General features: G+C 27.3%; 2 protein-coding genes across 2 annotated transcripts; one reads left to right on the forward strand and one right to left on the reverse strand.

Annotated features, from left to right (window-relative positions):
- Positions 1-7,820: 7,820 nt before the first annotated feature.
- LOC124491115 (uncharacterized) lies at positions 7,821-12,368 on the reverse strand. Its single transcript, XM_075732943.1, has 2 exons — positions 8,759-12,368; positions 7,821-8,688 (listed from the first exon to the last, which is right to left on the reverse strand). The coding sequence occupies exon 1, from the start codon at positions 11,513-11,515 to the stop codon at positions 10,934-10,936; it is 582 nt and encodes a 193-aa protein (XP_075589058.1). The 5' UTR covers positions 11,516-12,368; the 3' UTR covers positions 7,821-8,688; positions 8,759-10,933.
- Positions 12,369-14,146: 1,778 nt separating this feature from the next.
- Positions 14,147-15,549, forward strand: LOC142597705 (uncharacterized). Its single transcript, XM_075732944.1, has 3 exons — positions 14,147-14,394; positions 14,457-14,911; positions 15,433-15,549. The coding sequence occupies exons 2-3, from the start codon at positions 14,504-14,506 to the stop codon at positions 15,433-15,435; spliced, it is 411 nt and encodes a 136-aa protein (XP_075589059.1). The 5' UTR covers positions 14,147-14,394; positions 14,457-14,503; the 3' UTR covers positions 15,436-15,549.
- Positions 15,550-16,099: the final 550 nt, after the last annotated feature.

The following is a 16,099-nucleotide window of genomic DNA, read 5'->3' on the forward strand; positions in this document are numbered from 1 at the left end:
TGAATCTTTCATATAATTGTTCAATACAAACTTTCAAGTATTCAATTAAAAATACCAAAAAATTGAGTGACATGAATAATTGTCCCATCATTTGGATTGCATGCATCATCCATAGAATGAACAACGAAACACTGATGAACGATTGAATAATATTGATATGGAATGATTGATAAAGACCATAATTAAAGTAGGCATAAATAATGATCACTATTAATAATTCAATCTTTATGATTATATATGAAATCGTGACAATCACATCTGTAACGATGTACATATGGTAAAGATATTGAAGATTTTTTGGTTTAAATTGTTTTTCTTGATCAATAATTGATTTTTTCAGAAGAAAATCCATGAATGGTAAACGATATTTAAGTAAACTACGTAATATTTTTACCCATAACCATTCTAGCATGATAAATACTAAGATTAACTGAATAGAAAAAATATCCATACGTTCTGTATTCATCATTTGTTCAAAATCCAAACGGCTTATCATTAAAGGATTATTTGGATAAAAAACCATAATTGAAAGATAAAGAATTGCTGACCATGCATAGACAGACATCCAAATGGAACGTTTGAATGTATGATATGAGTAAGAGATTTCATGATTACGATAATCATGTAGTGAAAATTCCCAACGAAATGAATATCGTTTCCAATGTTCGAAACCTTGATCAAATATTTTCTGCATACATATTTGTTTATATAAATGGAATCTTTGTCCGAAACGTGCCAAATTTATCTTCATAATAATTGTTGAACATTTATTCTGCACCGAAATAAAAGAAACATATGACATTTGAATGAATGATATGGTAGTGAAAAGAAGAATGAAAAAAAATCTCGAAAATAAAAAAGTATGAAAAAATTTCCGGCCTAACCTTTTTGATATTTATCAATGAATACACCATTCGAGCTTGACAATCAATATGACGGAGGAAAAACTAACTTTTTTTCTACAAATTTTCTCATCTTTGAAACAAAACGAATAAATTTCTTTAGAATTCTTCTTCTTATAGAATTTGAAATTTAGTTACTTTGGTTTGATGGTAATTAACGTTAATTATAATTGCAAGTGGTTTATCGCATGAAAATTTGCTAAAACGTCAACATTTCCTGTCAGAACCACGCCCTCGAATGACATTTTAATCATATGAAAATCTCGGTTTAAATCAACCAATACGAAATTTCATCGAAAGACGCATTCCATTTAAAGCAAACAGAGTACAATTTATAAATAATTTTGATGGAAATTTCAATGTTAAGAAACTTTTTTTCACCCAACTTTCATATACGTGATTGATTTACAAACGGTGGAAAAAATTCAATCAATGAAAACAACAGACAGAAAAAAAGTCGCATGACAATAACAGATTCTGACCAGTGCCACTGAGATATTTTAGTCAATTTTTTTTTGTTTCTTATTTTCTTTCATTGAAAACAATTTTTTTATTTTTATTTTCACTAAATAATGATAGTTTAGCTAGTTTTTTCCAATTTAGAAATTTTTTTATAAAATTTCAGGATCAATATAAAATTCATAATGAATATTTGAATATAACGAAATTTTGTAATGAAAAACACCTGACCACAGGTGAATCCAAGTCGATTATTAGTCATTGTCTGAACAAAAAGTGATGATTTAATCAAATATCGGTAGCTGTGATGTGTCGGTGTTTTTGTATCGTCAACCAATTGTGGGCATTGTGTTTGGGCCATACGTTGTAATATAAATTTTGCACATCGTTGATTACCTGATGGTAGATGAGCAATTCTAGAATAAAGTCCATTAGTTAAACAAAATATCGAAACAAGTGATAACAATATGAGAGTAGTGAATATACTAAAAAAGACTGTCTACTATAGAATATACAAGCCGAAATAATTGATGATTTTGAAATGGCTTCCAAACACAAAAGAACAACTCTAGCAGTTCGATTCAATTGTGCAATTTCAGCGAATAAGTCTACATATTCATATTGAAATTGATTCCAATCATTTTGCCGGATCTGTCGATCAAATGAACTCCGCTGATCGAATCTTTCATATAATTGATCAATACGAATTTTCAAGTATTCAATTAAAAATACCACAAAATTGAGTGACATGAATAATTGTCCCATCATTTGGATTGCATGCATCATCCATAGAATGAACAACGAAACACTGATGAACGATTGAATAATATTGATATGGAATGATTGATAAAGACCATAATTAAAGTAGGCATAAATAATGATCACTATTAATAATTGAATCTTTATGATTATATATGAAATCGTGACAATCACATCTGTAACGATGTACATATGGTAAAGATATTGAAGATTTTTTGGTTTAAATTGTTTTTCTTGATCAATAATTGATTTTTTCAGAAGAAAATCCATAAATGGTAAACGATATTGAAGTAAACTACGTAATATTTTTATCCATAACCATTCTAGCATGATAAATACTAAGATTAACTGAATAGAAAAAATATCCATACGTTCTGTATTCATCATTTGTTCAAAATCCAAACGGCTTATCATTATAGAATTATTTGGATAAAAAACCATAATTGAAAGATAAAGAATTGCTGACCATGCATAAACAGACATCCAAATGGAACGTTTGAATGTATGATATGTGTACGAGATTTTATGATTACGATAATCATCAAGTGAAAATTCCCAACGAAATGAATATTGTTTCCAATGTTCGAAACCTTGATCAAATATTTTCTGCATACATATTTGTTTATATAAATGGAATCGTTGTCCAAAACGTGCCAAATTTATCTTCATGATAACATTTATTCTGCACCGAAATAAAAGAAACATATGACATTAGAATGAATGATATGGTAGTGAAAAGAAGAATGAAAAAAATCTCGAAAATAAAAAAGTATGAAAAAATTTCCGGCCTAACCTTTTTGATATTTATCAATGAATACACCATTTGGGCTTGACAATCAATATAAAGGAGGAAAAACTATTTTTTTTCTACAAATTTTCGCATTTTTAGATCAATAAATTTATTTAGAATTCATCTTCTTCTGGAATTTAAAATCTTTTCTTAAAACCTTGATTACTTTGGTTTGACGGTAATTATTAATTAACGTTATTTATAATTGCATGTGGTTTAAAAACTTTCATAAATATTATGACAATTGGCATGTTTCATAAAGTCATTTTCTTAAAATTTTTATTTTATAAAAATCAAACATTTGAGAATAGAAATCAATTTTTTTTTTCAAATCTGGTTGGTTTCATAAACAAGTTTTTTTATAAAATTTTAAGATTAATATGAAATTCATGATGAATAATTGAATATAACGAAATTTTGTAATGAAAAACATCTGACCACAATGGAAACCAAATTGGTTGACAGACATTGTTTGTATGAAATGATTTCTATGCATTGAATGACGATGATTTTGTGAACAATTTTGTCTATTGATTATTGATTCATTTATCAATGATGTTTTTGATCGAGATCTATTCAGCCATTGTGTTCTTGCAATTGATTTATGTAATAATTTTATACAATGTTGATTATATGATGGTATTATGGAAACACGTGAATAAAGACAAGTAGTATAACCAAATGCTGATATTAATGCTAAAATTACTGTCATATTCATTATATTCATTTGTGTTTGTCTACTATAAAATACACAAGCAATCATGATGGATGATTTGGATATCATTTCTAAACTAAATAACGCAATACGAATAGTATTATTTAATCTTGATGTTTCATAATATAATTTCACATAAACATTACAAAATCGTTGCCATAAAAATTGACCAAAACGTATTGATCTTTGAATATTCGATATAATCAACGATGATTCATATAATTGTTTCATTCGTATTCTGAAATATTCTATTAAAAGTAGTAAAAAATTGATTGAAAGAAATATTTGTCCCAACATACATGATACATATGCAATTACCATTAAAGTTAATGGTATGCTTAAAATTAATTGAAAAATATTGATATGATCATCAATAAATAGTTGACATGAAGAAATAGTATAGATTATAAACACATAAATCATGCCCATTATAACAATGAAATAAAAATAATTGGCCAATGAATTTGTAATGGCATATAGATTGATTAGATAACGACGATTTTCTGATCGTAATTGTCCACTAATATTATTATCATTACTTTTAATAAGAAAATCTATCAATGAACAATGATAATGTAATACATCATTGAACATGTGAAACCACATCCATTCAACAAATGCACATCCAATCAATATATCCATGGTCATTAGATTTGATCCTTCAAATTTGATCATTTGTTCAATATGTTTAAGACTAATCAATAGACTGCAATCAGGGAAAATGGTCAATACTGTTAAATATATGATGCTAATCCATGCATTCACAGTGATCAATAATGGACGTCTAAATGTTTTATATGTATGTGGTATATGATTATTAACATAATCAATCAATGTGAATTCCATACGAAAACTAAAATATTTCCAATATCGAAATCCATGTTCAAATATTTCTTCCAAACGATTGTATTGAAATTTTTTGGGCAATAATTTCTTTGGATACATTATGTTTTTTGATTAATTTTGACTTATAGAACTTGAATGTTGAATTTATCCAATGATTTGTGGTGGCAATGAATGGAACAAAAAAAAAGTTAAATTTTAGATTAAAAAAATACAAAAAAAAAATTCTCTTACCAATGAGAAAAAAAATTCTGTATATGGACCATCAACACACAGAACTTAATGTCTGAACTTGAATAAAATTATAAAATTCTTTTCAAAAAAAAAAAAATTCTATTGTCATTTAAAAGAATTTTGGTTGATAAAAAATGATTTTTTTCGTTTTTTTTTCATAATTATTCGCAGTAATCAATATTTTAGATAAAAGAAAAATTTTCTTTTTTCCAAGAACAACAAAGTCATTAAAAATCATCAATCAATCAATCAATATGGTTATTCCAATTTTAGTGCAAATATTATTATTGTCATAAAAAAATATGGATTTTAATCTCATGATCAATAATGATGATGATGATAATGATAATGAATGTGGCAAAAAATCAAATTAAAACTTTTTTTCCATTTTTAGCTTCTATGTATGTGTATTTGTTTCAATGGAAAAAAAAGCAAGAATTGATCGAGTAAATATTCTTTTTTTTTTTTTTGGTAGAGATTTTTTTTGTTGTAAAAAAATGTTACCATTTTTCGGAATTTTGACTATGAAATGAAACATTTTATTGTTTCTATAATTAATGAATAATTAAGAATGATAAGAATATTATATGTTGATTAAAAGGTTTAGGAATTGATCTGATTGTTTTATTTTTCAGAGGATGAAACCAAAAAGCAAAAGAAAAAAAATCGATATACAGTATCTAGGCACTTGAAGTATTTATTAATTGACAGTAGTTGTATATGATAAAACTTTACTGATATTTTTATCACCATTTTTTTATAAGTTACCAATGAGCAAGGGGAAAAAAAGTTTTTTCAAATTTTTCTTTAAAACTTCTTTCTTTAACTTTTTATTTTTATTGATCTTTGATTCGAATGAAAAATATAAATTTATCACCATCGATGAAAGATTTGGAGAATTGGAAATTTTTTTTTCATTCTTTTTTTTTGACTACCATAATATTATGTGTTGTCATTTGTTTGTTTGTTTGTTGGTTTTTTTTGTCGAAGAATAAATAATTTTTCATGATAAAAATGAAATGTTTCAAGCTGCAATATAAATTTTTTCAATCATATCGAAATATACATGAAAGACCTGGCGGAAGTTATTCCTTACCAGACTTTTTAACAGCTAGATCGAGGGTTGAGAATTGATAATACTCACTATTTCGGCCACTAGAGTCGCGTTTTATTCCAAAATCTAAATAACCAACGGTGATCACATTAAACGCAATCAAACTCGAAATAAATGATCATCAAATACACGTTTTAGACATTGAACAAAATTTATTAAAATAGAATAAAATTAGATGAAAATGAACGGCGAAATAACGGATCCCAATGTTCAGTCTGTCTATGGTTTATATACCAAAAGAATAAAGAAGCAAAGCATAAGAGATTGCCAAAAATAAAGCAAAAGAAATAATAAGAGGGAAAATAGAAAATATAATTTCATGACCTATTTAATCATTGCCAAATTCTTGAAATATCTTCAAAAATAAGCTAATTAATGTCACCTTCACTTCTTATTGTTATCTTCACCCATATTCATTATTTCAATCCAAATATGGTAACCAGAAAGTAACAAGTGAAATAAATGGGAGTGGATGCTTGGCCATTACATCCCCCCACTCTTTGACGGAAATTAGGTCGGAAATAAAAGAGCAAAGAAGGAAAAGGAAAAGGAAAGTGTATGATATAGCTTATTTTCAAATGTATCAGTTGAACTCTTGCTTGTTTCATTTTGGTTCACTATGTCTTCTTCTATTTTTACCAAAGGTGAAGAATTGTTTGTTTCATTATTGATCATTATTAATTATTACCAATTTTTCGGTATATGACATATTCTTCTCAATTAATTTTAATTGAATTCAATTATTTAATCAAATAGATCAATTGCAATGAAATGATCATGTCAGAAATTATTGTTCCAATAATTTGAATTTCTTTAAAATATTGATTATCGATTTTCCACGCTCTTCGTTGATCATCATAGATTCAACTTTTCAGAATTTTCAAATTACTTTGATGAATCAATTTATTAGATTCTTCAGGTTTCAAATTCAGGATTAATTTTTTTTTGATGTTGATGATTTATTTATTTTCAATTTCATGGTTTTGATTGTCAAAATGGACAGGAACTTTAGATTTCCTCGTAGTTAATTTCAAGATAGGTGAAAACTTTAAGTTTGTTCATGGTTATAATCGATTTCGAGGATATTGATTTGATAACTGGATAACAACTTAAAATTGATGTTTCAGATGGTTTTTTTTTTTAAATGAAACACTTCAGTCATTCAGTTCGTTGAATTAAACGTTTTTTTTTTTTTTTTAAATTGAAGTATCCTTCTCACAAACATTGATTATTCCATTATCATTCATAATCGTCGTTATTATTGACGAAACAATAATTGATGACAATAAAGTTGTCGTTGTGAACTTTTGTGAGGGTGTTGATATTGTTTTTGATTTGGAAACATATTCAGGAATCACTTTTTTTTATGGATTATGAAGTTAACAAAACTAATGGTAATGATGATAGTGATGGTAAATAATTCACATATTTTGATATTCTGTAAAACAATTCACAATTATGATTGAAATAGCATTTTATAAAATTATCACGACTTTTATCAGTTTTGAAAATATTGTTCATAAATTCTTCATATGTCCAAAGTTTGACTTTGATAATTTGAATCAATTGATCAATTAAATTTCGAAAAATGATTTTCAAATGATTTTAAATCATGACCAACATGATTAATCATTCTTTTCCAAAATTTCTGCTTTAACATTGTGGATAAATTCCAAGATCGTTTGAAAAAATCTTATTCAATATCACTGAACAAAACTATAATTTTAAATTTTTGATGGTGATGATATTAAATCAAATGATGATGATGAACAATTTCAACAATTCAATATTTGATGAATATAACTCATATTCTGGATTGAAATAACGATTTCAATCATTATTAATCCAAGATTTAATATCTATCATTACGATAGATCAATAATCTTGAAAAGTAAATTGATGAAATTAATGATGAATCATTCACTATTAGTTCAAAACAAAGATGAACACTCAACAATTTTTTTTTTTTTCTGAGAATGTTCAATGATTTCAGAATTTCTTCAATGGTATCCAACAATTTATATTTTATCATCATAGACTGACCAAAAATCGGTAGTCACCAATGTCAACAATATTATTAATTTCAAAATATAACGTATAGTGAATTGTGATGAATCGTTATATTTTCCATTATCAGGAACAGATTCCATAAACAATACTAAAGAAATTTGAAATGGACATATTCCATTAAATTGAAAGATTGTTGAAAACAATATTCAATTCAAAACATCATAGTTTGTTTCAAGTAACTTTAGAAGAGAGAGAGTGAAATCGATGTAAGTTTGTTGGAAAATCTTCTTTGTTCGATGAGTAAACATTGATAAAAATGAAAAGCATATCACACATGAGAAGCAAAAGAAAAGGGGTAGGGGTTGAGAAAAGATTTAGATCACATGAAAGTAAGCAAAAGAAAAGAAAAGAAAAGAAATGAAAAGAAAAGAAAAGTGATCTAAAATAATTCCCTAACAAAGTTTAGTATAAAACCAGACTGACCGTTCATTGATTCCTCATTCGCTTTTCAAATAATGAAAATTCATTACAAATATAATTTGTCAATCAAGGTAAAACATTTAAAACACATTCAACTGTTTCGATACAATAAATTTAAATTGTTTCTTTACAATACAAAAAAGAATAGTTTCTGTGCCAAATATGTTAACCAATGATTATAATTATAAATAATTTAGACTGCAAAAAAAAAATTTTTTTTTTTTTCAATCACACTTAATTCACAGCTAGTTTTTCGTTGAAGACCAATGAGGTTTGATTATGAAGATTCTGTCATGATGATATTTTTTTTTTTTTTTTTTTTATGTTATCAACCAACCATTTCAATGATGTTTCGTCCATGTTGAATTCCATAAACTTGACTCTTATAAGGAAACGTTGACCCAAACAGTGAAAAAGATTCCATATATCTTCTAGACAAATATTCTTCTTACTAATTGAATGGAACACAAATGTCGATTGATAATCATTAATTAAATCGAAGAAAATGTCTGACGCTTTTAAAAGGGAATAGAAATTCAGACCAGTGTATTTCATAAAGCAACAATTATCTTCATTCGTGTTTTTAATTGCAAACAACTTCGGATATTTTCACTCAATTACTTCAATGATACCTCATTCTGCTTGTAGAATACTGGCACTGAATATAGTTGAAAAGAATCTGGTTACGTAGACACATTCTATTTTGATTAGTTCGTTGTTAGATGTTAAATCAATCCATGAATATCTTCATGAATCTTTTGACAAATCTTCTATTTTCTATCTCTGTTATTGATTGATCAGAGATTTGTATTCGGTTTTTGATGAAAGCACCAAATATCATCGATGATACAACTATTAATGATAAAATCACTACATCAAACACATTTAACACTGCATCATAACATATTTCATTAAAGATGTCAAAAGACCAAACGGTTATTCTTCGTTTCTTTAGCCATCTTGTAAAACTTCACACGAGTGTCCTTTGATTACCATTTATAATGATTTAAGATGAATGTTGATCTGTGCATAGACGTAAGCTGTAAACAAGTCGATGTTTTTTTTTTTTTTTCAAAATCAACAAAAATACTGGCGAATTTGTGTGAGTGGAAAGGAAAGAGGAAATATAATGCTGACTGTACGATACAGCAAAATATTTTTGATTAATATACATTGACAACTACTGAATTCACTACTGATGGAAGAAACAAAATCTTGATGAAAATTTAACATTTGTTTTGATTGTTTTATGTTGTTGTTTATTCAATTATTATTATCTTGGGATATGATAGATTCATATTATTGGAGATTTATGATGTTAAACAGTTGATTCATTAACGCCAATCTGATTGGTTGTGACGTGTTTAAATTTAGTTAGAAATTGAAGTTGATGTCGTTGAGGGAAGTGGAGATACAGGTGTTTGAACTAATTCAAAATTTCTTGTGATCAAATTGTCTTCTAACTCTGATTGCTCATACTGTATGTCTTCCTCTTCTTCATCGGATTCTTCAGGAACTAACTCATTTGAATTTACCAGATCAATATTTTCTATGTAAACAATATCTTCATGATTCACAAACGGTTTTCACTACATCAGGGGTTGGGGAACAAATCAAATTAAAATTTCCTAATGGACCTTCTAGCCTTAGAACTAAGTTTTTTTTTTATATAATTTTATTATTTGATCACTGAAAATCACTTACGTTTGGGTTTTAGAAATTACTTCCCAAACGTATCAAGAAAATATGTCTATTGTCACATGAAAATACCTTAATTAAGAGAAAACTCTCTAAAATTTCCAATAGAATCAATATGAATTTATCTTAGATAGCTCTGCTGCCGAGCCGAGATGATGAAGTAACCTTATTTTCTTTAGAACTGCTTTGCTTTAGACATTCTAGATACAACTTCAAAATTGTATTGACTTTAGCCCCAAAACTCAATTCAAAATTCTATGGTTGAGGATGTAAAATTGAGTTGAAAACTTCAAATACTTATGATTAGTTTGAATTATTAATTCTTTCCAATACATTTAATGATGCCCGTATGTTGATAATTCAACTATAGCTAAGCATTCATTTTCGAAAGCAGAATAATTTATCTTATACTGTTATAATCTTCTAAAGAAATACCCAACCGTTAACATATCTCTGTCATCATCCAATTCAGTATCTTTTGTTTAAGGACAGCCCCAATACTAACATTGGATTTAAAAGTAATAGTAATTACTGCTTTATCAGGATCAAAGATATGTAACACCAGATCAGATGTTAAGATTTTAATTATTTATTAAATGTTATTTCAACATCCGCTGTCCAATTAAAATCTCGATCTTACTTTAACAATTCATTCAATGGAGCTAGCAACCTTAGTTTGTTTGGAATAATTCTTTGATAAAAATTCTACTTTACCGTTAAATTGACAAATCAATTTAAAATTTTTGATAATAGAAATAATTCGATATTCAAACCGATCAAACCTTTCCCAAATAATATTTTATCCGATCAACAACTCTTTATACAATAGAAACTTAAATTGATGGGAAACTTCATTCATCAGGTTAATTCGACAGGTGACAATGCTAATTGAGCCAATTTCACCAATATTTATGAAAACGTTAAATTTCTCAATTAATTGTTTTTGGAGCAGTTAAATCAAGGAATTTAGGTCTTGAAAATAATCTGGAAACAAGTGATCTTGCAATAAAACCTCTCGTGTTTGGCAAGGATTCTGGTGTGGAAAATGTTTCAGTGTGAACTGTTTTTACAGAAGATGTAAAAACTGTAGTAGTTGGATCCGAAATTTCTAGATTTCTTCCGAAATGTTTTGGTGTTACCAAACCTGATGTATAAACGGAAGAGATCCTATCACCGTCATTTTTGTACCTTGTTGGAAGAGATAAAGATCTACTAACAGCTTTAGAATCTAATTCAGAAGTTAGTTCTGTTATCATTATCAAACAAGTTGTAGCCAAATCAATAATGGGAAGAACTTTATTACCTTCTTTCTCCCCTTTATCTACTAATGACATAGTGTTGACTATTAAATCACGTAGACCTTCCAAATGGGCATACAATTGTTGAATACGGTCGCTAGTCAGTTCTCTAGCAACCTCATCTTTAATTTCCAACAAAGTCTTGTGTAGATGATCAACCTTCAACTTGGCAGTTTCGATAAGATCATGAGTCAGTGATCTTGTTGTGGCCATTTTAATTAGAAAAATTAAAAAAAACAAATTAAGAATTTATTTACAAGCAAAACTTACCAAGAGAAGTTTTATGGCGTCCAAAATATTATAAATAATATAAATTTGACTCAATAATTGTAACACGTGTTATTAAAGACCAAACCCTGGTCTGGGACGCTATATTTGAATGATTAATGTGTGTTGAGATATTTGGAGTTAACGTTGATATAACAACAACTCACAAAATAGATAGAGGAAAAACGTTCGTCTAATAAGTATTATTAATCTCAAGCAATAGAGTAGAATCCAGTCACAGATTAGACTGAATCCTGTTGGCTTGAAAGACCTGGCGGAAGTTATTCCTTACCAGACTTTTTAACAGCTAGATCGAGGGTTGAGAATTGATAATACTCACTATTTCGGCCACTAGAGTCGCGTTTTATTCCAAAATCTAAATAACCAACGGTGATCACATTAAACGCAATCAAACTCGAAATAAATGATCATCAAATACACGTTTTAGACATTGAACAAAATTTATTAAAATAGAATAAAATTAGATGAAAATGAACGGCGAAATAACGGATCCCAATGTTCAGTCTGTCTATGGTTTATATACCAAAAGAATAAAGAAGCAAAGCATAAGAGATTGCCAAAAATAAAGCAAAAGAAATAATAAGAGGGAAAATAGAAAATATAATTTCATGACCTATTTAATCATTGCCAAATTCTTGAAATATCTTCAAAAATAAGCTAATTAATGTCACCTTCACTTCTTATTGTTATCTTCACCCATATTCATTATTTCAATCCAAATATGGTAACCAGAAAGTAACAAGTGAAATAAATGGGAGTGGATGCTTGGCCATTACATACATATGACACAAATATTTGATCAAGGTTTTATATATTGGAAACAATATTCATATCGTTTACAATTTTCACTTGATGATTATCGTTATCAAAAAATTTCGTATACATATCAAACATTTAAACGTTCCATTTGGATATGTATCAATGCATGGTTGGCCATTTTCTATCTTTCAATTATGACATTATATCCAGATAATCCTTTCATGATAAGCCGAATAGATCTTGAACGAATAATGGATACACAACATATGGATATATTCTACATACAAGGAATCATTACATTTGTTATGTTAGAAATTTTGTGGGCATTATCGTTGAATAATTTACTACATTATCGTTTATCATCGATAGATTTTCTTGCAAACAAATCAAATTTTAATGAAAAAAAACAATTACGACCAAAATCTCGTCAATATCTTTACCATATGTACTTAATGAGCAAGTTGATGGCCACTATCCTATATTCAATTGTAACAATAGAATTGTTAATAGTGATTATTATGTATGCTTATCATGGTTATAATCTTTATCAATCATTTCGTATTGATATAATTCAATTGACCGTTGGCGTTTCGATGTTTATCATATGGATAATGCATACCATTCAAATGATGGGTCAACTATTCATGTCACTTAATTTTCTATTATTTTTGATTGAATTTTTCAAAGTTTGTATTGGACAATTATATGAAATGTTACGACGATTTGATCAAAAATGTCCATTTGAAAAAATCATGGAAAATGATTGGAACCGATTTCAATATGAATATTCTTGTTTATATTCGGATACTGCACAAATGAATCGTGCAGCTAGGCTTATTCTTTTGTATTTGGAAGCCATTTCAAAATCATCAATTATTTCTGCTTGTATATTCTATAGTAAACAATCTGGTTGGAGTATATTCACCACATTCGTCATAATGGCATTTTTGTCAGTATTTTGTTTAATTAATGGCCTTTATTCTCGAATAGCTGATCTGTCATCATATAATCAAAAATGTGCCCGATTAATATTACAACGTATTGCCCGAACACAATGGTCATTGATGAATGTTGATGAAAAAGATGTTCAAATACAGAAACGTTATAGTGACCGATATTTGATTAAATTATCACTTTTTGCTCAGACAATGACAAATAATCGATATGGATTCACTTGTGGCCAAGTGTTTTATATCACTAAATTCCGTTATATTCAAATATTCATCATGAATTTTATATTGATACTGAAATTTTATAAAAAAATTTGTAGATAAAATAAGCGACTTAATATAATATAATAGTAACTATGAAATAGAATAGGATAGAAAAAGAGTATTAGTTAGCAAATTGAAATTAATATCACCCGTAAATTTTTTCCATGAAATTCATTTTATCAGATGACGTAATTTGATTCTTTATGAATCGGAACTTCCTATAAAAAAAATAAATTCGTGATAATAATAACAAAGAGATAAAAAACAAAATTTAAATTCCAAAAATTTCAAATTTAATTCTTTCAAATGTCATAAACTTACTATTTCAATTCAAAAAAATTCAAAGCATTCGTGTTAATGAAAGTTGATTTTATTTGAAAATTATGACTGTAAGTCATTCCTCGTCATTAATTAAAATGAATATAAATGAAATGAGTTGAAAAAAAAACTAGTTAATCATCATGTTGTTTTTTTCTTCAGCTGTTCACTTGATTATTGATTAATTTATTATGAAAATTTTCCAATTTAAAAAAATTTCAAACATTATTTCATTGAAAACAAATGACAAAAAATTCACATTCACATTAAAATGAATTCATTTATTTATGAATTGGTTTTATTACTGAAATGAGTGAAAAAACTTCGGTTTTCCACTGGCAAGTCATCATGTTGTTTTTCTTTAAATTCAGAAAAATATTTTCTTCTTCTTCATCTTCATCTGTTCACATGATTATTGATTAAAATATAATAAAATTTTTCATTCCAAAAAAAAAATCATTTTTTGTTTGTCACATCGATCGTCAAATGACAATTACCTATCCATCATAACAAGTGATATGTTTTGCCAAAAAAGTTTTTTTTTTCATTCTCATTCTCATTATTGTTTCTTTCAGGTTGATGATTGTTTTTGATTTCTGTTCGGCAATCATTTTGCATAAGCATGGAACATTTTAAAGAAAATTTTTTATCATATCAACCATATCGACAGATGTCGATTTCACAAATATTCGATCATGGTTTTGAATATTTGAAAAAATATACATTTCGTTTGGAATTTTCACTGCAAGATTATTGTTACCGCGAAATCAGATTCACATATCGAACATTCAAACGTTCCATTTGGATGGTTATCAATGCATGGTTAGCCATTTTTTATTTTACAATTATGATATTCTATCCAAATAATTCTTACATAATAAACCGTATTGATTTTGAACAAATGCTGAAAGCAGAACGTATGGATATATTATCCATTCAACTAATCATTGCATTTTCTATACTAGAATTTTTATGGGCTAAAATGTTACATAAAATACTACAATATCGTTTGTCATCAATAGATTTTCTTGTGAGTAAATCATTTTTCGATGAACAAAAAGAATTACTACCAAAATCTCGTCAATATCTTTGCCATATGTATATGATCACGCATTCTATTGTCACTATTCTATATTCAATTGTAACAATAGAATTGTTATTGGTGATTATTATATATGCCTACCATTGTTATAATCTTTATCAATCATTTCGTATCGATATAATTGAAATGATTATTCGTGTATCAATGTTTATCATATGGGTAATGCATGTGATTCAAATAATGGGTCAGCTATTTTTCTCTTTTAATTTTCTAGTATTTTTGATTGAATTCTTCAAAGTTCGTATTGAACAATTTTATAAAATATTACAACAATATGATCAAATAAAACCATTTGAAAAGTTTCAACGAAATGATTTAAAACAATTTCAACATGATTATTTGTGTTTATATAAGGAAACTGCCCAAATGAATCGTACAGTTAGTGTTCTTCTTTTTTATTTGGAAGCCATTTCAAAATCATCAATTATTTCTGCTTGTATATTCTATAGTAAACAATCTAGTTGGAGTGTATTCACCAGGTTCATCATAATAGCAATTTTGTCAACATTTTGTTTAACTAATGGTCTTTATTCTCGAATATCTAATCTACCATCATACAATCAAAAATGTGCCCGATTAATATTACAACGTATTGCCCGAACACAATGGTCGATGGTTGTTGATTCAAAAGGTGTTAGACCACAAAAACTTTTTATCTACAGATATTCAATTAAATCATCACTTTTCGTTCAAACAATGACAAATAATCAATTTGGATTCACATGTGGCCGGGTGTTTTTCATTACAAAATTTCGTTATATACAATTATTCATCATGAATTTCATATTGATTTTAAAATTTTATAAAAAAACTTGTTTATAAAACAGAACTTATTTTGAAATTTTGAAAAATTGTTACATATAATTGTGTAATTACGAATTTGCTGAAATAAATCCGATTCTATATTATGTCTTTACCGGTGGAAAATTCATTTTATTTTTTTTGTTTTGTTTTTTCTTTTAGAAATTAAAAGCAAATCATTATCCAGAATACATCCTATAGATGGCCACCAAGTTGCTAGGCGCATCATCATTCATTTATTCTTGTGAAAAATTCTAAAAATTGGCTTTATATTTACAGCGCATTCGCAATAATTCCATAGAATTCTAAATCCAT

This window comes from Dermatophagoides farinae, chromosome 7, assembly GCF_024713945.1.
Source record: "Dermatophagoides farinae isolate YC_2012a chromosome 7, ASM2471394v1, whole genome shotgun sequence".
NCBI lineage: Eukaryota > Metazoa > Arthropoda > Arachnida > Sarcoptiformes > Pyroglyphidae > Dermatophagoides > Dermatophagoides farinae.